Below are 24,185 nucleotides of genomic sequence, written 5' to 3'. Positions count from 1 at the left end.
ATGACCAGGTCCTACAGCAGGAATCTGTTTTTTGATTGCATGCCATAAGATGGTTTAAAGGTCCTTTGTGGGCATCCATTTGGTGTCTCAGCAGGTACGGTGGTGCCCTGTTAGAGTGGGTCGGTGCTTTCTTCACCCCTGTAATTGCCAGCACCAGAATTGGACTTTGGCAAGGGAACTGCCAAACTCCTTTTTCCTATTATCTCACTTTTCAAATTGCCTCTAGTTTCTTCTTAGATACACTATCCTGTCATGAAGTCTGGGCATCCAACTATCAGGTTCAACTGCTCAGAGTGGTTTTGTTGCACATAAGCCCGTACGTGCCTTTGTGTAGGTCTGTGTGAGGAGGAAAGCAAGGGTTCCAGCTGCCACAAAAGGGACATCAGGGCACCAGCCTTCAGCTGTTCTTGTGAAATCTGAGGGGATTGCAGATCTGAGGTATTTCTTCCACAGAAATCCCAAGTTTACAATATACTGTTTAATTGAGCACAGATTAAAGTATTTACCCTGCAAATCTTCGGCATTTTCTTTACAGTCCCTAGCTTGCAGGTTAGAGAACTTAAAAAAAATGAGTCGAAACTAGAGTTTTGCCCACACCAGTCACTTCGGTCTGTCCAGCCAGACTATAGCCATCAAACTTTGTGCCTGAGACAGGAACATAATCTGCATATAGTATGTCTCTGGAAGACATATCAGGTCATGCCTGCATTGCTTATATCTAGCTATAGGCTGATCCTCCCTGTCAAAAAACCCACCCATCTCCAGATTTTCTTCTGTAAATAGATGCTTTAATTGGGTACCTAAAAGTACATGGGCATACAAATGTGAAAACATGGAGCTTTATCTTGTGTGTATGCACATGTATATGTACACGTGTGTTGTATTACACTATTTTAGGAATTGTTGCATCTTCCAGGTTTACTGTACATCAGAAAAAAAGTTTAACATCAAGCTGTAGTAAAATAGAGCCTATTGCAAGATTTAGCCAAGTATAGAAAGTGTCGTTGATTGCTCCTTGGAGATGCACCATTTCTAATGAGAGTCCTAAAATGTTAGAAGATGATAACATAAAACTCCGCAGAACTACTGGAGTTTGCAGACTTATTACCATACTGTACCCATGTTGTAACTGAGGGGGGGAAAGAAACGTAAATAATCTTTTTCAAATGGGATTGTTGATGGGGGAAATGTGTAAAAATCAAGCTGTTGGCAGAACACTGTTAGCTTATGAATTATACATTTAATTAAGGAAAGCTAAACTGGTAGATTTTGAAACTTCTGATTTACTGTGCCTTATTAAAGCCAGAATTTTGGTTCTGCTCCCGCTGTTGGGCGCTGGCAGCGACACAGAGCAGCCGCAGCATGGGGCTGGCAGGACACCTCGGCTGTACCTGCCTTGCAGCATGCTGTGTTATAAGCACTGAACCTGCTCGCTGCGGTACTGATGGCAGGGTAACAAGGCTTGGCCAAAAAGCCCTTCTGAGAAGCAAGGTTCTTGAATGGTAAGCTGGCATGGAGATCTGCCCTTCTAGGGTGGGCTAGTCAAATAAATTAGTTTTGAATCGCTTAGACTATAGACATACCTTATTAAGGTATGCATTGTGAAACGCTGTATGGAAAAAATGGTAGAAGAGGGTTAGGAAGTTAGAATAGGACAAGAAGCACAGAACAGACGTGAGAAGGGTCAAATGTGCAATAGGATCAAATATTAAATAATCTCCAAAATAATAGCGTGCAGCTGAGCTCCCCCTTTCATAAGAATCTGATGATAAAGCTCTGTTACCAGTCTTTTTTTCTGTATTCAGAGTGAAGAAAGGAGCCATAACACTGTGACCAGCAATTGGCTCTCTGGATGTTCAGAGGGAAAGTGTTATAAATTGTTGTTTTAGTAAATAATTTCTTTCTTGTGGCATTGCAGCACTGCCATTCCTACTTAAAAATAGGCTGAGCAGGAAAATGAAAAGTAGCAGGGGACAAAAACTTCTGTGACCTTCTGGAGTGGCTTGAAATGAGTTTAAAACTAAAGCAATGCTTACCTTGCCTTTGCTAATTTGTGCATCCCCAGTGGTTTGCCCTGTAACTGACTTTCTTTCAACTGGCAATATTGCACTTAAGCACTAATGGGAAGCAGATTATACTGGAAAGGATGCATGATATGTATCTGATGTTTTCTAGGTTTGTCCTATACATGGATCTTCAACAATAGTACCTTATATGTTCAGGAAGATAGTCGCCGCTTCGTTTCACAAGAAACGGGAAATCTGTACATTGCCAAAGTAGAGCAATCGGATGTGGGCAATTACACTTGCGTTGTAACTAACTCTAAAGCAGAGCAAAGCGTGCAGGGGCCACCCACTCCTCTCACTCTCCGCAGCGATGGTAAGTTATCTGGGCATGCTTAGCTGAAAACATGCAGCACAACACTAACTGCTCCGTCTCCAGTCATTGGAAATTGATAGCCCTATACATCCTCATGGAGGTAAAAGGCTCCCGGTAAAAAGTTGTGCAGTGGGACATGATCCCACAGTTTCTGCTGGATTGAAATGTGATTTGAACTGTCAGGACAGGGACAATGAGATAAATGTATGCAAAGAAAGCAGTGCTCAATATCATTGAAAAATAGCAAGAGAATGTCAAATGGTACGTTAATATTTTTCATTTTACGGATGCCTCTGTTGAGGCTTAAATCTGGCAAAGCTTTCTAAATTTATAATCTAGGTATAGCTCAAATATCAAATCTAGAAAGCTGTTTCAAAGTGAGTCACTGAGGTGAGAAACTCACCCACACATATACAAATACCTTCCTGGCAACACTTCTAATTAAATGTTCACAGTGAGAAATGTATACCTGGGAAATCTTTACACAAAGTTTGTTTTGTCAGTCAGTGAAGTGACCAATGTTAAAGGCATTGCTTGTTAACACCTCTTAACAAGAGGTGCGAACCTTAAATTATCTCTCAAACTTTAAAGCACAACCTACTTGTACGTGTAGAACTTGTATAAAGTCATGCTCTTCAACTCTCAAATGCATAGAACTTACAGATATCACATAAGCTTTCAGCATTGGGTTGAATTTCACCCAGCAGGCTAAGCCTGCTCCATAGATATCTCGTGTTGATTGCCACGGGTGGAACGTAAGGCTCTAACATTATTAATGCCATCCTTTCTTTTACACTGAAATTCTGTTGTACTAGACAGGTCTGAGGCTCAACTGGAGTGCTAGCTGTTTTGATGTTCAACAGGTGTGATGGGGGAGTACGAACCAAAGATTGAAGTACGTTTTCCAGAAACAACATATGCAGCGAAGGGCTCCTCTGTTAAACTGGAATGCTTTGCCCTTGGAAAGTAAGTTTTTTGTCTGTTATTAAAATGTGCATTCTAACACTGTTCTACAGTGAGAAACAATGGTTCTTTCTAACTTGCGCAGTAGAATTTATGTGGTCAGGACGTGAATTTGTAAAACTTACTTTTTTTAACCTTATCTTGGTTTGATTGTTTCTGCGCAATGTGTTCCGAAGGAAATGAGAAAGACAGCTATACCATAAGTGAAGCTCACTTGGTTGTAGCTTGAAGGGGGGGAGGAGGGGTGGGGAGGGGAGGGAAAACCAGAACAAAGACTATATTCCTTGAGAGCAGTTTTAACTCTGAGATGAGACCTGACTTCAGGTTACAGCATTCAGTGTAACTTCACATTCAGATCCGATCTGCATCAAAATAGGAATGTTTTTCTCTGTAGTGTCATTGTTAAGAAAGAAACTTGAGGAAACAGGCTGTGTTTCAAGAGCACATAGACTGTCTAGAACGGATCTAACAGATTCACATGGCTCTCAGCACCCTCTTCTCCAAAGCGATGCTGAGGAGCCCTGGGAAGCCCTAGCAGCAGCCCTTCCTGCTAAAACCTACAAATCTATTAGGCTTGCGGTAGCCTGTATTTTTCCTAGGTTGCTTACACTGTTGTATTCATTTACAGAAGTAGTCGTGCATTCAAACAGCGATGGGTGCTCTGTATTCAAAGAGCAGATGGTTAACTGAATAAGTGTAACCAGTCTACGAAAACTAGTCTTCCCAATGAGCATCCGTTTTCCCTCGAAAAGCTAAAATAACCTTAGATTGTTGACCTCTATTTAGTTTAAGTTTACTTTGACAATCTGTTTTAAGGCTGTAAGCTTTTGAAGTGTTTAGAGCTTTCCCAGAGGTTAAAAGCCTGACTTGCAGACAGCACAAATTAATCAAATGTTCCTCTGGAACCTACGCTGGGAAGTAGAAAAATAAAGCAAATAAAAAGTTAATAAGACAGGAAATGGCCTTCCCTTTCAGATGAGATTTTTATATAAACTGATCTTTGGGCTAATTTTTATTTAAGGATGAAGAATATTTCTACAGAGCCATATTCAAAGGCATATGCATTTTTTTGGCCCAAAACAAGTACCAGACTGGAACACTCCTAAAGCTGATTTTCCTTTCCAAATACTGTCGAGCTACTTCTCTTTAAATACCTCCTTAATTGTGTGTGAGTCAGTGCAGGCTTTACATTTCAAGTTGTCATTTCATCTTTCCATCTGTTGCATGGAAAGCATTTAACAATGATACATTGACTGCAGAAAAGCATTTCAAAAACAGAGTAAATGATATGTACAAAACGGTGCCTCCTTACTGGAGGAGTAAAGATGGGTCATGCTAATGTGGCACACAGGTTTTGCCATATTAAGAACATCTTAAGGATAAAAAAAAGGTAGACTGAAAGGACATATAGATAATGAAATCCCTCAGCAAGCACAGTACCTTCTATGCTGTGCTTAGAAAATGGAATGGCTGAGAGGGTTAATGCAGCTTTAATATACATTTTTCTTCATATACAGGACTGCAGCTGAAACCAGTGCTGCCATACTTCCCTGGAGTTATACTGCATAAATACCAGTGATTCATGGGCAGAAATCCATTCTTGACAAATTTTTTTATATCATACTGCTAATGTGCATCTAGTCTAGGGCATGTGTTTGAGAGGTGCTATTTGTGAGTAAAGGCTCTTTACTCTCAATTTTTTTTTTGCTAGATTAGATGTCTCACAGAACTGTACTGTTTTCAGTCTGCTTTCTTCTCTGAACAGAGCCTTGAACCACATTTCCACTAATGTGTCAATGAGTGAAAAAGCTTTAGTTCAGAGCTGGCATTTAGATGTGAATAAAGCAAGAGAAACAGATTGCAGGTGAAATACTCTTAACTTATTAGATAAGGCCAGATTTCTGAAGGTATGTAGGTGATTAGTGGTATTGTTAAAAGCTCAAAGTTTCCTACCTCCAGCTGTTTACAATTGTAGTTAGGCACATATAAATGTGGCAGTGTGGCCATCTGCACCTTTAGATGCCTAAATTCCACTAAAACTCTAGCCCCTACTATTGTCTGTTTATGTTAAAATCAATTCAGCTCAACATTTGTTGAGCTATACCTCTGATCTGCCACAAGTGCTAACGGTTATTATTTCTCTTGGATTTCAGAACTGCTTTCCCATTATCCATAATTTTCTATATTCATACTGTTAGTCCACTGCTTCAGTCAATGCTGTCAGCTGCTACTACCTCTGCGCTATGAATAACAGAAATCTTTCACATCTAAGGCAGATTATAGGCAACCTGCTGCGGTTTTGGTCTCCAAAAGTCTTAAATGAAAGTACTTTCATGGTATTTAGAGAAATAGCATCTCTTTTCTATATGGAACAGCAAATCATACCTATTGGACCTTGCTCAAAAAGCACTTCCACATTTAAAACGCAAGTACAAGAGGCCAGACTTATGGCTGAGTTTTAAGATGCCTTTTTACCTGGGGGAGCTCAAAGCCACCTAAGAAGTACTCCTTCAGCCAGGCTGTGGGGCACCCAGAGGTAGGTATATTCCACATAGCTCTGTTGCAAAGCTCTTTTTGCATTTTACATGAAAATATTGTGACTGACTCTCACAAATGCTCTTCTAGCCCAGGCATAAACTCTTGCTTGTTTTGAGGAAAATAAATGTAAGGGGGCCAAAGAGTCAGTATGGATTCCTGGGAAGAGGGTTTGGAGGGATAGATCCCGAATGGACAAAAGCGTTTGGGCCAGCTCTTGACTCTGAATCCTATTGTGTAGAACAGAGACCATGAATAGTAGAGAAGATTTTGAAGTTTATTAGTCCTCACTGTGATGGAAATACAAATGGGCAAAAAGGAATGCAAGTAGCATGCAACTATCTGATGACTGGCATGGGGAATCTAAACAGGAAAAAAAAAACCCGCACCTTATGCTTAATTCTTTAAAAGAGGGGAAACTGAAATATGAAATAGTAGTTTGACTATTTCAAATACTGCAGCCTGTGGCAATTTAATAGAAGAGATGAACCTTTGTGTTCTGCACTAATATTCATTATGTTGACAGTGTTTAATACTATGCCAGTATTAAAAGTCATGTTTTGGATCAAGCTATATTAATCATGCCATACATCTAAATTATTGTTCATTATGTCTTTGAGGGGATTGACTACCATGGAAAGAGTTATGTTCAGTAGAGTTACTATGCTGCTTTCTCTAGATTTCTTCCAAAATACCTTTTTTCTGTTGCACAAATAGGAACAGTTTCTGGAATGAAAATAAGCAAAGTAGTTTCCATGTCTGGTGCACACATTTATTAAACTGTGTCTGTTTTACAATTTTCTTCATTCTCTTCTCAAAGATAGGGAAATAATCTGTTCAGAATCCCTGCAGATGGGCCATTGCCAGCTGAGGTTGTAAAGAGCATATGTGAATAACATAAAACAGGATTTCTTTCAACCCAGAATATTCATTTTTCATGGGAAGACCCCACATGTTCCTGTAAATGTGTTCAGGGAAGGGTTTTTCTAGAGGCTGTTAGTGTAAGTAGATAATCACACAGCTACAAGGGGGTTCCAAATAACCATCTTTACTGAACTTACATAAAAATACCAGGCTTCACTTCTTCATTAGATGGCTATTCTAGTATATTCTCAAGGGAGTTTGTGGGAGGCTATAAAAGGATCAATTACAGGATTCTAAAATCATATATATATGAATGACTTCTGCCACAACAGGTGAAGTTTGCTATTTTCAGCCCACATTCCTGATAGAGCTCATACCTTAAGATTTGTACTTTAAGGGATGAGCAAGCAGCTCTGGAAGATCCTCTTACGTTAGTTAAGGTGAGTGGCTTGTGACTGCAGGAGAATGAGACACGATACCAGGTTTCAGAAAACTTTGCTTCTTTGCTGTTTCCCAAGTAATACATCAGGATGATTAGAAGCCTGAGTGCTTTAATTATGATGTCCCTTGGATCCTAATTCTTCCTTGTGTCAGCAGTTGATGCAGACATGATAGCAGCTTTCAAACCTCAGCTTTGTCTCATTTGTTTAACTAGGCATGGTCTTCATTACTGAAGCTGTAGATTTAATTTTATTGTGAAGTGCCCTCAGATGCATAGGACGAAAGATGAGGCACAGATGCAATGTATCATCTGGCTGTTGAGTCTTTGCTGCAAAAGGTGGAACCTTCATCTTGGTGTGGGCTGTAATGCTGCAGACAAATTAATTTCATGTTCAGTGTGACAAGACTTGTCACCAACCAAAAAATATTTTCTATCGCTTTTTCTTTCTGAGTTAGTAACTTATGGTTTTGTGATTCTGCCACCTGTATGGTAGAAGATAAATTAAATTAGTGCTCCTAGATGCTCTGAAGGTTTCAAATAAACTGTAGATTTATGTACAAAGACACTCTTATATTTATGCACTGTTTTCTTATTTACTCAGGTGAAAGCAAGACTTTGTCTATGAAGTGTAATAAATTTGAAAAGTGTACTCATTGTTTCTTTATGTATTCCAAAACTTTTTAGCCCCAAGCAGTTATCTATTTTAAACTGGTTGTTGGTAGTGACTAAACGAAAAAGAAGACCCACCAGTTGCAGGACCACCCCAAATCTGCATGGGAAGGTACTGGGCTGTGTAGCAATGTCAGATACTGGCCTTCAGTAGAATATGGTTATGCAACATAATCCTACAAAAATTCACGAGGCTATATTTATCACACTATGTTTTGTATATATATACCTGTACCTAAAGGACAGTTTCACATCTTAAAGCATTAACTTGTAAAATAGATAATTTGTTTCAAAAAGCAATTTCCTTGAAGTAAATTTTAAATTTAAATTCAGGTTTTTTTTTTTTACCTTGAAAGGTTTCACATGGCCTGTAGTAATAGTTACTGTTAAGAGATTTGGTTATAAAAATGTAAACTAACATCAGAAGAAGGTGAAACCAGCCAAAAAAACCTGTCTTCTGAGAAATACAGTGACTGAAGATGCTGGAAATCCTATGATGATGAAGAAATGCAGATCTTCTCAAGCTGCTGTGATAACGAAGGTCCTTCCTATGGATGATGGCACATGGCTGAGCTACAGATCCTCCTGCTGTCTGCTTATTTAACCTATAGCTCAGGCTGATGAGGAGCTGCTGTCCTGACAAATTAATCCCCTCTGCTGATAAAACTAGGCCACTTGGTGCAAGACTCCCTGGCAGGAGAACAAAGTGCTGTTAACTATTTATTGCAATTATGCATGGAAACGCTGCAAAGTTGATGAACCAGACTCTGAGGTTGTTATGTCATCCTGCTACAGTTAACATCAGAGGGAGTGCATTTCAAACACCCTTGTGTTTGGCCAAAAATGAGACAAGTTTGCCTTGAAACATCCCCAAGGATGTCATTATAAGTATGTGGGGTGGATAAGGAAAACAGGACAGCATCTTCAGCTCAAACCTTGGTAAACTTGACTTGACAAGTTGACAGAAGGGGCCTTTTTCCACAGAGCCCTGCCTCTGGCCTTGGTGTCAGTGCAGATTTTCCTTATTCATGAATAGTCAGTACTAAGAGAAAACAAATGGCTAATAGAATAGGAAATATTTAGATGAAGCACTTTCAGGTAGCAGAGCATGAATGAATGCATCTAATTGTTGTTTTTCTTCTCCCATATGGCTGTTAGTTTCCTTTAATCTCTTTGTTATTATAAAAAAAAAAAAAATCCAGAAGAGATGCCTTTAAAGTAGTTAAATGCTTCTGGCATTCAATGCACTGCATGCTTCTGTTAGACAGTAGCTATTCACCCGCTGTTTAATATGCAATAGCATTTTAAAAGTCAGCCATGCTCTCCTTCGTGTCATCAACAGTCTGTATCAATCTACTGCAAAATACCTCTGGCTGTTTTCCTGATTAGAGCATGGCAATTGTGGGACAGACCTCTTCTGCACTAGAGCTGCATTTCTTTTAAATAACTAAAAGTAACTTGGTTTACAGAAATTCTGCATGAATAATATCATGCAAGATTTGTGGAGGAGACAGCACCATTTAACAGACCAACCAGTGCATTTGAGAAAAACAGACAAGCCCTTTTAAAGTTCCTAGTAAGGAATAATATTAAATGAGTTTGCATCTGAAATAGGTTTTGGTCTCAGTGAAGGGCAATTAATAAAGGTGATGATGACAACTATTGTTGTCCAAAAAGATTTGGAATTTAAACAACTATATAGGTCTTGAAACAAAATGGGAAATACAAGAGTAAAATCTCAGTTGTTCTTTCCTGCTCTTTCACTGGTTAATGATGTCTGGCATGTCCCAGTCTCTCTTTTGTAGTAAATTGTTCAGCTGTATTGGAGAGGTTGTGTAAGAGTCACAACTTGTGTGTGTATGTATATATGAGTTATCCATATATATACATATCAGTGCAGAGCTGACACCAAAATCTGGAGCAAATTGCTTACAGTTCCAAACCATTTTCACAGGCAGTTCAGTTATGGTGGAAAATGTAAAGTAGCTAGAGAAATTATTATGCTGCTTAAATAGCTTTTAGAGAGCTCTTGGTTAAATTTGTGGTCTCAGGACTATGACTTTCTGTTTTACGGAGCAGGGGGAAGGGCAGCTTGGAGGCTCGCTTGCCCAGCTGAACTCCCACCAGCATGAGGAAAACATTTACAGACCTCCAGTGCACCTGACCTATCTTTCAAGCTGAACTAAGCGAATTTATGGGATTGTTATTCATTGTACGTTAGCGTGGTCTAGCTGTAGATTGTCCTGTACGTACTCTATTTCTGTTGATTTTATGTTTGTAGTTACTCTGTTAACACCTGCCCAGCTGTTCGATCCGTGTCATTTGCTCAGTACTCACACTTCTCCCGGGTCCTGATTCTTCTGGCTTTAGGTGAACTTGCAAACATCATAGCCACACAGACTCAAAATGAAGAAATTAGGCCTAAACTTACCTGTGTTAACTAATTCATACATTCTGTATTTGTCACTTGATTTCTTTGGTCAATAAACAAGGATTTGAACCAGGGACCTAAATAATTTAAGGCGTGAGCAGTTATAGCCTCTGCTAAAAAGGAATAAATACTTTGTAAGTCAGCACTGCAGGCCAGAGACCTTGGGGACTGGCAGACAAGGGCAATGTGCACTTCTAATTTCCATGAAAGTTATGTTTTCAAGTTCAGTACAGAGTGTTTGCTGTTGATGTTACTTCCAATGGAAAAGAAGTCAGCATTTAGCCAAAGCCTCTGTAAAAAGCTGTTCAAAACGTAACTGCTCGTCTGCTTAGAAAAAGCAGCTTCCTTCAGCCTGCAGAAACAGAAAGCGACTGTGAACTCCAAGACTATTAATATTTCAAAGTGTTTTGGTGACATAATAGCTCATGAAAGTGAGGCTTGTATGGTTTGTGATATTACCAGAAATCCAAGAAGTATTTATAGCTGCCTTCACACTTGACTATTTTTTTTATTGTATAAATACATTGATCCAAATATAAATGAAAATGATAGAAAGCTAAGAAAACATGAAACAAGAAATATTCTCTTTTGTCTCTATCTCCTTTCAGCCTCAATGTCTCATGCGTTCCACTTCCTTGCTCAACTGTCTGTCTGCCCTCCTCTACCCTGGCTCCCATTTTTTTATACCTAGATTTATTGGTATTTTTAGATCCTTTGAATTCTTGTCCAATATTTCCCATTTTGAGGTGTGAAAATACTTCTAATGCTACATGGAATTTGTTTGCTCTGAAAACCAGTCAATAATTCAGTGCTTCTATGGTGTTTATTTGGACTTCCAAAGTCATTGCTTCAGTGTCACAGTGTTTAAAAGAAGGCTTGAGCCCTAAGTAAGAGTTACTGCAATGAAAATCCAAATTAGCCGAAGAAGCAATCATAGAATTGACTGAGGACTTCATCTAACTGTTGGACTTGTGCCCCTAAATAAACTGGAAGGGTTATAAAATCTCAGTCTTATGAACCTCTGTATGTCATGCTTAAGCAGAAATGATTTCTTTTTTTAAATATTATTACTGTTATGAAAGGATTTCACATTATCTTCTCTCTGCTATAACAAATGCTCTCTCTTTTTCTCTAATGAAATATAATTATTTAGTCCTGTCCCTAGTATTAGCTGGAAGAGGTCTGATGGAAACTCACTGACAAAGAAAATCAAACACAACAAAACCAAAGGAGTTCTTGAAATCCCAGATGTTCAGCAAGAAGATGAAGGCTTTTATGAATGTGTTGCAGGAAACATTCGAGGAAGAAACATTGCAAGAGGTCAATTATTTGTCTATGGTAAGCAGATGGATTAATTTCTTCATTTATTTCTTTTTACAGAGCGTGATGGCGTTCAGATGTATTTTGTAGATGAAGTCTATTAGCCCCTTACTGGACATACGAAATGTAGTTCAGGTTAAGCTGATTAAAAAATGATTGGAGGTCTGCAGTGACCTTCACTGAATTACATCCTCGGCAAATAAAGATATTTTGCATTAAAACTCAGATTGAAAATGTGGGCTGTGCCATGATGAAGTTGTAAAGGTTAATAAGAGGCAGAAAGAAATCCCTGGTACATTTACATGAAGCATTAAGGGCAGGCAAAAAGATTTACTCTCAATAGCTCACAGCAGCATAAAGCTGTGCTGCCCCAGATGCAGATCAGGGAAGGATTCATGAGCTTTTGTTTCATGTGAGTGTAAGATTATTTCACCTCCTATTCTAGCTGAACTGTAGTGCTCCATAAACAGATGAGGGCAAAGGAGGGGAAACTCATTCCACTGCCTCCCTTTCCTTCCTCCTTGTCTAAAAGTGGAGAATAATATTTCTGTGAAACTGTTCTCCCTTTCCTTTTCCCTTCCCGCATGCATTAATTTCCTGTGATCCAGGTCACATGTGGCGGCCCCTCATAGTCAAGGTGAATTATGTGCTCTTTAGTCCCATTGTTAATACCCAGGGGAAGCAACATATTTTGACATGAATAAGAAGGGAGATCTTTACCTCATAAATCTTTCAGAAGAAAAGGAAAAATAAAATATAACAGTGAGAAAAAAAAATTACAGAAAGCTAGACTGAGCCTACAATTAACATCTGTTGAGAAGACCTTGGCAAGTATTTTTGGTTTGGGTTTTTTTTAAGTAACTCTCTTCTAATGAAGAGACGCAGGCTTTGCTGATAAGCTACCAGTCTCCTGCAGCCTGGCTAGTATCAAGATATATGCCAGGAATAAAGCAGTCTGCTGCTGTTTTGAATATTTAATTATTTCTTTGCTTTTAGGGGGTTATTTTTGTTCTTATTGCTCACTAATTTTTGCAGAACATCAATCAAGCAGTTCGATTAAAATGAAGTTCAGTAGATTACCTGGACATGATTGATAACAGCATAGGCAATTACAGAATTATGATCGGTTAATACAATCTAAAACAATGTGCTTATTAAATGTGCTTTGTAAATTAATTAATAGCTGTTCATAGTGAAATATATAAACTGCACTCATGAAGCTTTTGCACAAGATTTTTTTATCATATTAGGAGTGGGCTGGTATACTATCTATGTAATTGTCTTCCTCTTGCTTAATTTCTGTGCTGTGGTGTTTTTACTCTGTAGGCAGCTTGTCTCTAGGAAATAAGGTTTCTTTCCTGGACACTGTCTGCTGCTTTGTGTATGATACCTAGATCCCATGCCTTAGGCTCTGAGAGCAATAAAAATGACATGTAATTAGAATCACTTTTGAGCATGGTGAGCTGTATCCCAGATACTTTCCCATTCTGGGAAGCGGCTCGTTGGCATTGTATTAATCTAGCGTTGGACAATCTCGAGGTACTTTGTTGGGGCACAGTCATGAGCTACCCACAGGGTCATGCTATAGAGGGAGGCTTTTTAGTAGCTTGTTCTGCTAGTCTCAAAGGATAATGATGCTCTTCCTAAAATTAAATTGCTCTATGTAAGAACTACATGTGTGTGTATATATATTTATATACATATGGACACTACAGGATTACGATTTAATAACCCAGCCAAAAATTTTTCACAGGATGTTAAGACACCAGCCACTTAGGCTAGAGGCAGAGGGGTGCAACCTGGTATCTCACTTGCATGTGGCTTTGGTCTGTCCCAATGTTAGGCGGGTGTTAGTTGTTCTTCCTAGGTCTCATATTCACCTATGTCTTGACAACTCTTCTAAATGTCAGCCTGCCTCAAACTAATTCCTGCTCAGCTCGGTCCTTGAGTGCTTAGTTGAATGTTTACAGAGCTTGTAGGTGATTCCTGTGAATTCTGCTTTTACGCAGCAATGAATTTGTGTCAATGTGCTGCAAGCATTCAGAAGGTGTTATTCTAATCTGAGTGGCCCTAATTCCTTTGTGTAGTATTTGTGTTGTATGTTACAAAGAACCCACAGTCTGAACCCATGGTCTCAGGCATGTGGGTAAAACAGAGAGGTAATATTTACAATCCATGTTTTTTATTAGCTACTGAGTAAAGATTTTGATATTTCTATTTTTGGTACACAGATCCAAGTACCTTGAGAGGCGGACTGTTTTTCAGAAAATAGGGGTCTCGGTGCTTTCAGAGAGCATGTCCAGACTTTCAGGCATCTAAAATCACTGCTGCTGCAAATTTTGGCCATAAAAATGAATAATATCTAAACTGAACTTCCTGCCCACTAGCCACTTGGTCTCTAACATTTTTTCAAGTTAGTCCTGATGTTTAATGCCAGGGAATTGTTGTGCAGAATTCACTTGCAATATAATAAGAACATGTTGGACAAATGCTAATTAGCCTTGCTCAGTTCATTAATGGCAGCATACCTCCAGCAAAATAGTTTTTCTCCTGCTTAAAATGGTTTGCATATTCTTTTCAGCACTCCCTGAATGGGATAAAAAAATCCAAAATGCCTTTCTGTCTCTCTATGACAGTTTATTTTGGGAATGTAAGGCAAAAGGAAAACCAAGCCCTTCCTACAGTTGGTTAAAAAATGGCCAGCCGCTCACGTCAGAGGTAAGGTTCCTGTCGTCTTGTTTGCTTTCTTGCTCATCTTTTTGTTTTGTTCATGATTTAGTCATGATAGTAATTTTACAGTGCATTACCTTTTTTTCAGAAACTTAATTAAAGGTTAACATATAAAAATAAATATAATAGCGTAAATGCTTTGCACCACAAAGCCTCGGTTCTTGGAGTTCATCTTATTGAAAATGTATGGTATTGCCAGTTTATATGGAGAGAGATACACCAATTTCTTCATAGGATATATCTTACAGAAAGAGCATCTAACTGCTGCAAGATAAAGCAGTAGGTATGGATGGGTTTAAAAATATCAGTTATAGTTAGTGAAAGAAGGGTCTATCCAGAAACAGTAAACACATTTGTAGACATAGTCTGTAATTTGGGAAACTGGTAGGATGCTGACTGACTGTTTGTGGAAGAGTGTTTCAGAGCTGGCATTGCAAAATTATCAGCCTGTTAACTTGCAGTTTTCTTCTGTTTCTGTTCTTAATCTGTAGGCTGGATGGACCTTTGGTCTCATGCAGTATGGCTATTCTTATGCTATGTTAATCCTTTAACTGAATTAATCAGTCAGCTATGAAAAATCAGTTAATATTGAGGTTAATATTTTTCTGGCGCTATGTAGGGGAATAATAGACTAAAGAAAACCATATAAAGTTATAAGGAAAAGGTGAATAAGTGAAAAATCTCACTTAAAGGAAAAAGAAAGACCAAGTGGAAAAGGAAGTAGTGAAGTGGTACGAGCGCAGGAGGAGAGGGGAAGTCAATTGGAGCTCAAACACTTAAGAAACCTGATCAGATAGTTATGTAGACAGGTCTTTGTGAACCCAGCTTTGTCTCTTTCAGGCAGTATAATTATACTTCTGTGGTGGCCAAGCTTTGGCACATCCATCTTCCAATCTTCAGTTATTGGCAACCTCATGGAGAATGACTTCTGTGGCAAGAGACTCTTTGCTGCGTTTGCATTCTGCTGAGGCCAAGTTTTCCTTTTTTATCAAGCATCTGTTCAGCACCTATTGGGCATAAAATGGCATGGCTCATCTGTAATGCATTTTTACTTGGTTGGAAAAAAATAATACTGTGATTAATTTCTGTCTAGCAATAACAGGTACAGAATAATTTCCAAAACATATGGGGCAAATTTGCACCTGCTGGGTTGCAGAACCAGCACTTGTTTGACTTAGTAGTACTTATTTGAAGCAATTGGAGGGGGGTCCAATCTTCCATATGATTTTCTGCTGCATTAGTCCTAAACAGAACCCGACTAGCATCTGAGAAGGCTAGCCAGAATTTACTTGGATTGCAATTTTTCTGAACCTGATCGTTCTACTCATTGTCACCTCTTCCTAAGCAAGATAATCTAGTTTCTCTCTCTTTAAAGACAGCAATGTTTAGAATCTGTCACCCTTCAATTGCATCGTTTCAATAAAAAAGAATAAAACACTCTACAGACACATTTTCAACCAACATTTTCACAGTACTTACAGTGTATTGTAGATGGAATACTTCAGGTAACAAAATGCTGAATGTTATTGCTCAATGGACAAAATGGATAGTTTGGAGGTGAAAGTACAAGGGAGGTGTAATAAAACATTCCGTCTGTCACAGCACCCTGCTTGTTGGAAATATCACAGGAAGAATACCTTCCAGATGCTTTCCACCTTGGGGCTGATTCTGAGCATATTGTCTACACTTTGTCAAACCTTTCTCCCTGACCACCTAGTTGGTCATCCTGCATTATTCCTGCTTGTGTACATGGGTGCTTTATTCTTCCCTTGGTCTGCATAGCTCAAAAGAGCCAGCAGAGAATGGTGGGGAATTCAGCATGTGTAAAACACAAGTATTGCTTCAGAAGGGGGTTTTACATTCAAAGGATGTTTGTAAAAATAGAATGCATCGAGAGGATAGCAAACAGCCTGAAGGTAAAACTAAGTATGCAAAAGATATCTGTAGCAAGAGCCTCAAAAAAAAATTAACAGTGGCTAAGTAGCGTAATGTTGTTAATTAGTTTGCAATATACCAGCCATACAACCACAGGCTGTGCTCTCATCAAATTTCCAAGCTAAACAAGGTTGGGCTGGGTCAGTTCTTGGTTGGGAGACCTCCGAGGAACAGCCAGAGTACCAGAAAATGGAGCTCCATGGCTCAGTAGGTGGCACTCTCCCCTCTGCAAGCACTGCAAGGGAAATCCCCCCCAACAGCCTGTGCAACTGGCTTATCTGTGGCAACTCGGCAAGTTAGGTTATATACGTTTAGCAGTTCACAAATACATTTTAGACGCTTCTAGCTGTTCAGCAAAGACTGTAGTGTATACTCTAACAATGTATGCTCCCATTACTGCTTCAGAGGCAGGAGAGCCAGACTAAAGGAGCAGCGTAATAATAATAGTAATAGCTGTTGTTTCAGACTTGCATTTGATGATGGAATTTATATTCCCTGTTTGTGGGTTTCTTCCAAACTGATCTGTTTTGGGGAACATATTTTCTTCTCCTTCTCAGTGTTACACTTTGCAGTGGAGCTATTATTGTCTCTGGAGGCTAGTAATAGTAAAATCACAAAATGTTTAGCTTGAAGTTATGTTTGTAGCATGAAACAGGCTTTTTTCTATTTGCCAAAATAGAGCAACTAAAACTCCTTTTAATACACCAAAACACAAGCTCTGGTCCAAATTTACCTACTGTGCAGTTTCCTCTATTTCAGCAGAATTGCACCGAAGAAACTCAGTGTGTATAGAAATGCAAGCCATGAGGAGCAGGCTCTCCCTCTGATCTGAACAGCTGCCTGTGGGTTTCCGATAGGAATCTAGAAGTGTTGGCTTTCAGTAGAGCTTTTTCCATGGATCATTTTTCCGTGTCTTGTGATCTGACGACATTTGAAATGTTTCCATTATTTGAGCACCTCTGTCTCCTATGGAGCTTTTCTGATCATCTTAGATTATCATCATCGGATTCACCTAAGCAGATGAGGGGGGTAGGCCATGCTTCACCGTGCCCCCAGACAGGGCTGCGGGTGCTGCTTCTCCGGAGCCGTATGGAAGATGCTCCAGGCTCCCAGCATGGAGCAGCCGTACCTGCCCTGCAGTAGCTGCTTCTGCATCTGCTTCATGGTGAAGCATACCCACAGATTCACAGTTCAGCAATGCAGAGAAACACATGCCACAGCTGGAACATCTGGGCAAACCTGCCCAAGGCAATGACTCTGCAACATGTGCCTGGAGTTCTTGAAAAGTTTGAAGAGCTAAGAGGTCTGAAAACATAACCGCCATCATATAGCCGAGGTATACATCATATTTCTGATGTATTCATCCACATTGCTTCCAAGAAAATAACATTTCTGCTTCTGAATTATGATCAGGTGCATCAGTGTGATGCCAGAAAGCTTTGAGATTGTACACTCATTGGCTCTGTCAATGGTTTTTGCTTGTTTTTCTTTTATCAGGAAAGAATTCAAATAGAAAATGGAACTCTTATCATACCTATGCTGAATATGTCAGACTCTGGCCTCTATCAGTGTGTGGCAGAAAACAAGTACGATACCATTTATGCCAATGCTGAGTTGCGGGTGATAGGTGAGTAAATGTCACTAAAATGAGCAGGTACTGAGTATAACAGGACGCTCACTGAAAAAACTTGGAATTAAGAAATGAGTAGATTAAATTCCACCTGGCAGTTCAAGTCTGTTGATATTTCTTTGCTGCTTGCTCTTCACCCACGTGCGAAGGGTTTTTTTAATTTTATTTCATGACTGGTTTTGGGGAAGAATCTAATTCCATGCGTGGTCTTTTTTTATCACACACACACAAGTTTAATGAATGCTGTTTCTCACTTAGTATTTTGAGTTATTAATAGTTATTCTGCAGTTTTTGAAAGTCGTTCAGAAAGCGGGAAAAATAGTTTTAACTATAAACAAAGAGCATATGGCAACTATGTATATAAAAACAAATAACGTGTAGCAAGTAATCTCATTAATGATTACCGGAGATGTACATAAAATGGAATTTGTTCCTGTACTTTAAAAAGTATTCTGTTACGGATATCCAAATATAAAGTTTGTTCAACAACCAAATATTAGTGAAACCAGTAAAACACAGACTTTAAGAGCACCTAACTGTTGTACAGGTCTTGTGTTCTCTCCTTCTGCAAGAGTGAATTTTCGCATGAATTACTGGAAATATAAACACATTTTCAGAAAACAGTGCCAGTTTATGAACAGAAAGCCACGGAACAACTGTGTTTGTAATTGAATACTCTCTGCGGACGCATACATGGGGCTGGGATCAGGAGTGTGATGTTTATCCTGCTGACATAGCTCTGCTCAGGAACCTCATTCTTCATCGCAGATAAACCTATTCTCCCAGTCTGCAGATAACCCTAAGGAAAGATTGTCAGAGCAGATAGTTTCTAGGTAGACAGTTTAGAAACAGCATAAATAAAGATAAATAATAAATAAGATACAATGAATTCCATTCTTTGGTACTTAAATACATTTTTCATGTTAGATATATATGTACATTTGCAGAAACCTCAAAAGCAAAGCAATTATTGGATTCATCTACTATGTAACTCGAAGAGAAGAATTTAGCAAGTTCATTTAGTAACTTGTGAGCTGCATACTGTTCTGCTCTTCTTTCTTCTTACTTCTCTATTTTTAGCTGCAGCACCTGATTTTTCCAAAAATCCTGTGAAAAAAATGTCTGTTGTTCAAGTTGGAGGTGAAGTTACAATTGGTTGTAAACCAAGCGCTTCTCCCAGAGCAGTTATTAACTGGAGAAAGGGCTCAGAGGTTCTGCGCCAGAACAAAAGGTACCGTCATAAACCAGTTGCTGGATTGTTAGGTGTTCTCTGTTTTAATAATATCTTTTAAACATCACTGAAACACAGCTGGCTTAGTATTGCTTTTGACAGCTCATTGACAGAAAACTTTGATGCCAGAGGCCTATTTCTCTTTAGCAGTGGCCATGAAGTTCTGCAGATATAAAGCTGGTTGAGAACAAAGCCAAACCGAATACACACGGGTGATTGTACGATACATACGTTTGCGTTCATCAGCAGTTAATTCACTGCAACACTATCAGAGCTGACTGTTTACCGCATGCAAAGCCTGAGTGAATCAGCTTCATGTAGGAGACATCAGTGGAGGCTTCAGGGAAGCGGAATATACCCCCAGGCTGCAGCATAATTGCTTCGCAGCTGTACAGGTTGTACTATAACCCATAGCTAAATCAGCCTCCGTATTCTCTGTCTCTTCTGTTTAGCCAGGATTTAGCCACTGGACCAGCATACTGGTACACTCCCTCACCAACCGGTATGGGGTTGCATGGTCTTCAGCAGGGCTTTACTGACGTTTCGTCTGTGATGGCTAATAGCTTATTTGTGAGTTGCCACCGACCATCTACATTATTACATGCTAATGTCAATTAAATAGTAAAGCATTAAAATCAAAACCGACTTGCTGACTTGAGTAAGTTGTGAATAGTATACACAATATACAACCGTGATGGTATTTCCACATACGAATGTAGACGGATGAAATGGGCAACAATGTCTAAGAACTGTAATCTTTCTCAGCTTCTCTTTCAGTTCACAAATCTAACAGCAACACTGTTTTATCACATTATCGTTTTCAAAGACTGAAAACAGAATCAGTAATTCATAAAGCTCTGGAAATTGAACACCAGGTTTTGCACACAGGACCAGTTGCTCAAGGAGGTTATTTTAGGTCACATAAGACTTAAAATGATTATAATTCATTAAAACAACATTATCCAAAACTGTAACACAAAGAAATATTTCCCATCCCATATTGCAGTAATGTACAATACAAATAAAAGTAAATTGGAGAAATATATGTGAAAGAAAGTGCAAATCTGAGAAGAAGTATTTCACATAGGTACTCACAATGAAACAGAAAAATTTGGGTAAGCAATCTATGCCACGGGACGTAGAGAACTTTCCAATGACTTTTCCCCCCTTCACTAATGGCAGTTTTATTTTCTGTTTAACTGCTCAGCTAATGATGAAATATATTTTTCTAACTAGTGTTCAGTCAAATCTTTATTTGCGTTTTCATTGTACGGTCTATTCAACAAAAATGCCTGTTCGTTCCTATTAGACGCATCCTATCCCTACAGTATGTAGAAAACATGCTCAGTGTACAGTTTGCTATAGGTAATCTCTGGATTTTCTGACGTTGGTGAGAACAGGAGCAAGTTGAGCACTGTTTAAAACTTACAATTTAAATAGTTGAAGTAAGCCTAGATCCTGAGGTTCTAGTACCCTGATATTCCCCATCTGATTTGCTTATAAAAAATACTTACATACTGCATACAGTATTTACTTGTGCTTCTGTATTAATTTACTAAGAATAATTATAAGCATGCTGTAATTTTTGAGCATCCCAGAAGGCTGTCTGCTGCTTAGCAGGAGTAAACAAAAGGAGCAGGATTTACACTGAGGCAAAGGGAGAGAGTGTTTATACTCTCCGTGTGCAAAACATTATTACCAGTGTGTCCACTGGTGCAAAGTAGAATTTATGAGGCTTTTTGATTATTAAAAGACAAAAGAGCTAATGCCACGGTTTTAAAGAAGAGAAAATAAATCATCTACACAGTATTTTTCCGGAGATCTTTGTGACAGAAAACAGAAAATGAAATAAGGATTTGTATAGCTGAAATTAAAGTATGCAGCTAGTTAAAGTACTAAAAACACATGTATCTTTGCTTATAAAAAAAAGAAGGAACCTGATCTGCCTTTCTCTATATATACGATTAAACCCTGACATGTCACATACAGATTAACTATTTTAACTAAAGCTTTCCTTATTTCTGCTCCCATTTTATTGTGCAGCAATTATAACCTCTATGGACTCCTTCACTAGCTTTTGCCTTTTTTTTTTTTTTTTTTAACATTTGGTTGTGTTATAAATGCTGGGGAAAAAGGAAATACTAATCCCTTACGGTTCTGACAGCAAAACTGTGATGGACACATTGCTAAGTAAGTCAGATCACATAGCTTCTTCAGAATGATTTAGACAAATTCAATCTTTTGTTACAGAAATAGTGCAACTAGACCTATTCTACCCTAAGGGGAAAGAATATTCTTTGTTTTTCACCTTCTTCCTTTCACTCCTGATAATAGTTTATTCCTAATAGTCATGCATGCATAGTCACTTCTCTCCCTGATCATCTGAGCTCTTAATATGACAAGGTAACACTGCTTTATATTAACGTTAGTTTGTCAGTATGTGAAGAGAAGTGTGCTAACTAGGAAGAATTAATTGACTATCCATATTAATAAAAGCACCATTAAATATTTTTTATTTCATTTCCTATGAGGGTTTTTTATCAAGACTTTTTAAGTTTACGAAGCTGCAGTATTTGGGCCCCTGCTATTCGAAAAATATCTTAACGTTTCCTGACTCTGAAGCGTAATTTTCTGAATGTCTTGCCATGGTCCAGCAGTGAAGGTCCTCAGCCCTCGGTCCCCTTTTCAGGGCACAGACAGTTTCCTCCAGCCCCACGTGTCTCTGCCATCTTCTCTGCAGCTCAAACACATCATTGCCCAGATCTTCAACAGCTTGTATGCTCTGAGTTACGTAGAATACTTTATTGCATTGGGAGCATACACGTAAGTCCTTCAAAAAATTCCCAAATCAATCAATTTTTACATTAGATGGTAAAACAAAGCCTGAACATACCTGCACCAGGTCTGCTTACTGTTCCCAGTCTTAATGTCCCCTCTCCATTGAGTATTCTACTTAAAAATGTTCAGAAATAGCTAAATTCCACCCTCATTCATACGGCTTACCCCCTGAGTAGTGGGATTTATCTTTGGTTCATGCTGCTGGCTACCTTAGAGAGGGAATTCAAGGCTATCTGCTGCAGGAATCAAAAAGAAATTCCACAGTTGGCTAATCCTAGCTGGTTTTACCTGCTTTCTCTTCACATGATCCCCCAATCAGCTTCTCTGGATCATCTAGCAGTACAGCTTCAGGTTTTCTTTTGGGCAATTAACCTCCTCCTTTGGATCAAAGTCTCGAGAAATGGGCTTTCGGGAGCAATACCACTTGTCCAATGGGCAACTGTTTGAAAAGATTTTCTTTGCCCTTTGCCGAATGCATGACTTTTTCCTGGCACGTGCTGTGGATTTTAGCTCGATGTAGAAATGAAATGCAACAAAAAAAAAGAACAAGCTTCATGCTCTGAACTCCCACCCTGTGGAGTTTAACACAGATATGAGCTATTTTCATGTATGTCATATATTCTCAGTAAGTGCAACGGGAGTTTTCTTCATCTTGCTTCTGTCATCTTGTGTCCGCTGAGGAAAAGAAAGAGTAGAAGGGAACAATTCATATATTAAATAAAGCAGATTTGCAAGTCTAGACACTGATCACAAATGTCTGTCTTGTTATTGCCTCCAGTGGATTCAGGATCAGGACCCCCATGGAAAACTTATTTTAGAAAAATTCTTTTTGATTGAAGCATTTTAATAAATGGGAATTGGAACCCCTTTTGCTTTACCAGGGAGAGGTGCTATTCCCTCACCATGAGTTGAGGATCTCCAAACACTGTAGTGAATGCATATAAACATATGTGATTCACTCCACTTAGAATTTAAATAAGGATAGCTGAGGGGAAAACCGAGAAATGAGGTAGGCTGAAAGAATGCATTAGTCATATACAGCACTTTCCATGCATTAATAATCAGTAATCAGCAAATATTCATAATTTAAATTGTTTTCTGGGGACTGGACAAGACGTATGTTTAGGGGTCAATAAAATATGCTCAATACTTGTTGGCTTCTAGCCTTGCTTGTAGGGCACAGTTCAGTCCCATCTCTGTGAAGGATGGTAATTGATTTTCTGTCATAAATAAAGCTGCTCTACGTGGTAAATTCTCTCTCCCATGCCACACTTGTTTTTGGTGTTTTGCACTAGAGTTATTGCCATTACTCTAAGGAAACATGGGAGAATGATTGAGCACCGAAATGAAAAGCTGCCTTTCAACAACCTCGTGCAAAGAAAACCGAGCAGATGTTGTGACTGGAGACTTCTAACACTATGGGTGGTGGGGAACTATCTGGTAATTGCTGAGGTCTTACAGCTGCCCCTCGGAGCCTCAAACTCAAGGGGATTCTCCTGCTCCCATGTGAAATGCAAGGACCCAGCAGGTTTCATTAACTAAAGGGTTGGGTCTGCTCACAGCCGTGTGCTGCAGCTGAGTTGCTCTACCAGTCTCCTGGGCAGGACCGTTCTCCTACAGCCTTCTGAGCAGCCGTGGCCACCATCTGCTTCTGCCTTTCTGCTGCTGCTCCACTGTTCGGAGTCAGATTCCAAAACCGTGAGCATTTTAACACATTTTAAACTTTTTTGTTATTTGGGAAAAGAATTCTGTCTTGTGACTGCTGTTGGAATTAGACAGAAAGAGGGAGTTAAAAAAATAAAGGCAATTAATTGGTAAACAGGAGAAGTCTTCAATCCACTGATCAAATACAACATACAAAACATTGTACTGTGAAATAGCATTTCAGCTTGAACCAATTTGAGAAGAAATGTGTCAGGGCAGTTCAACAAACTTCAATGAAACATTTCAATTACCAGAATGTCAACACTGTTTGTTTAGCTTGTACTGAAACCTTCCAGAATATCCATTATCTTTAAAAAAAAAAAAAATTCTGCTTGGGGAGGAATCAAGACAAAATGGATTGAAAAATCCAAAATTTGCACTACTCTACTAACAAAGGAGGAGATTGATGTCACTTAACTTTTATTTAGCTGAAGTCAATATGCAGTCTAAGGTAGTTATTTACTTTTTCTTGGCAGGCACCTCCATCTCAAATGAGATGCCTAACTTTTAGATG

At 38.9% G+C, this 24,185-nt stretch overlaps 1 protein-coding gene across 5 annotated transcripts in view; it reads left to right on the top strand.

The window, feature by feature from the left end:
- Window positions 1–24,185, top strand: part of LOC127021492 (contactin-6-like) — an 82,925-nt gene that overhangs the window by 24,819 nt on the left and 33,921 nt on the right. The window contains exons 3-8 of one of the 5 annotated variants that reach the window (XM_050904578.1): window positions 2,176–2,379; window positions 3,243–3,345; window positions 11,437–11,621; window positions 14,185–14,321; window positions 17,766–17,895; window positions 18,979–19,129. In XM_050904578.1, the coding sequence (XP_050760535.1) occupies window positions 2,176–2,379; window positions 3,243–3,345; window positions 11,437–11,621; window positions 14,185–14,321; window positions 17,766–17,895; window positions 18,979–19,129 (910 nt within the window). Of the gene's footprint in view, window positions 1–2,175; window positions 2,380–3,194; window positions 3,346–9,931; window positions 10,098–11,436; window positions 11,622–14,184; window positions 14,322–17,765; window positions 17,896–18,978; window positions 19,130–24,185 lie in introns of those variants that run through there. The other 4 variants (XM_050904579.1, XM_050904580.1, XM_050904581.1 and 1 more) reach the window with 4 other exon arrangements.

Source organism: Gymnogyps californianus, chromosome 13 (genome assembly GCF_018139145.2).
Source record: "Gymnogyps californianus isolate 813 chromosome 13, ASM1813914v2, whole genome shotgun sequence".
Classification (NCBI taxonomy): Eukaryota; Metazoa; Chordata; class Aves; order Accipitriformes; family Cathartidae; genus Gymnogyps; species Gymnogyps californianus.
The sequence above is the reverse complement of the archived record's forward strand: the minus strand, read 5'-3'. Positions and strand labels throughout refer to the sequence as shown.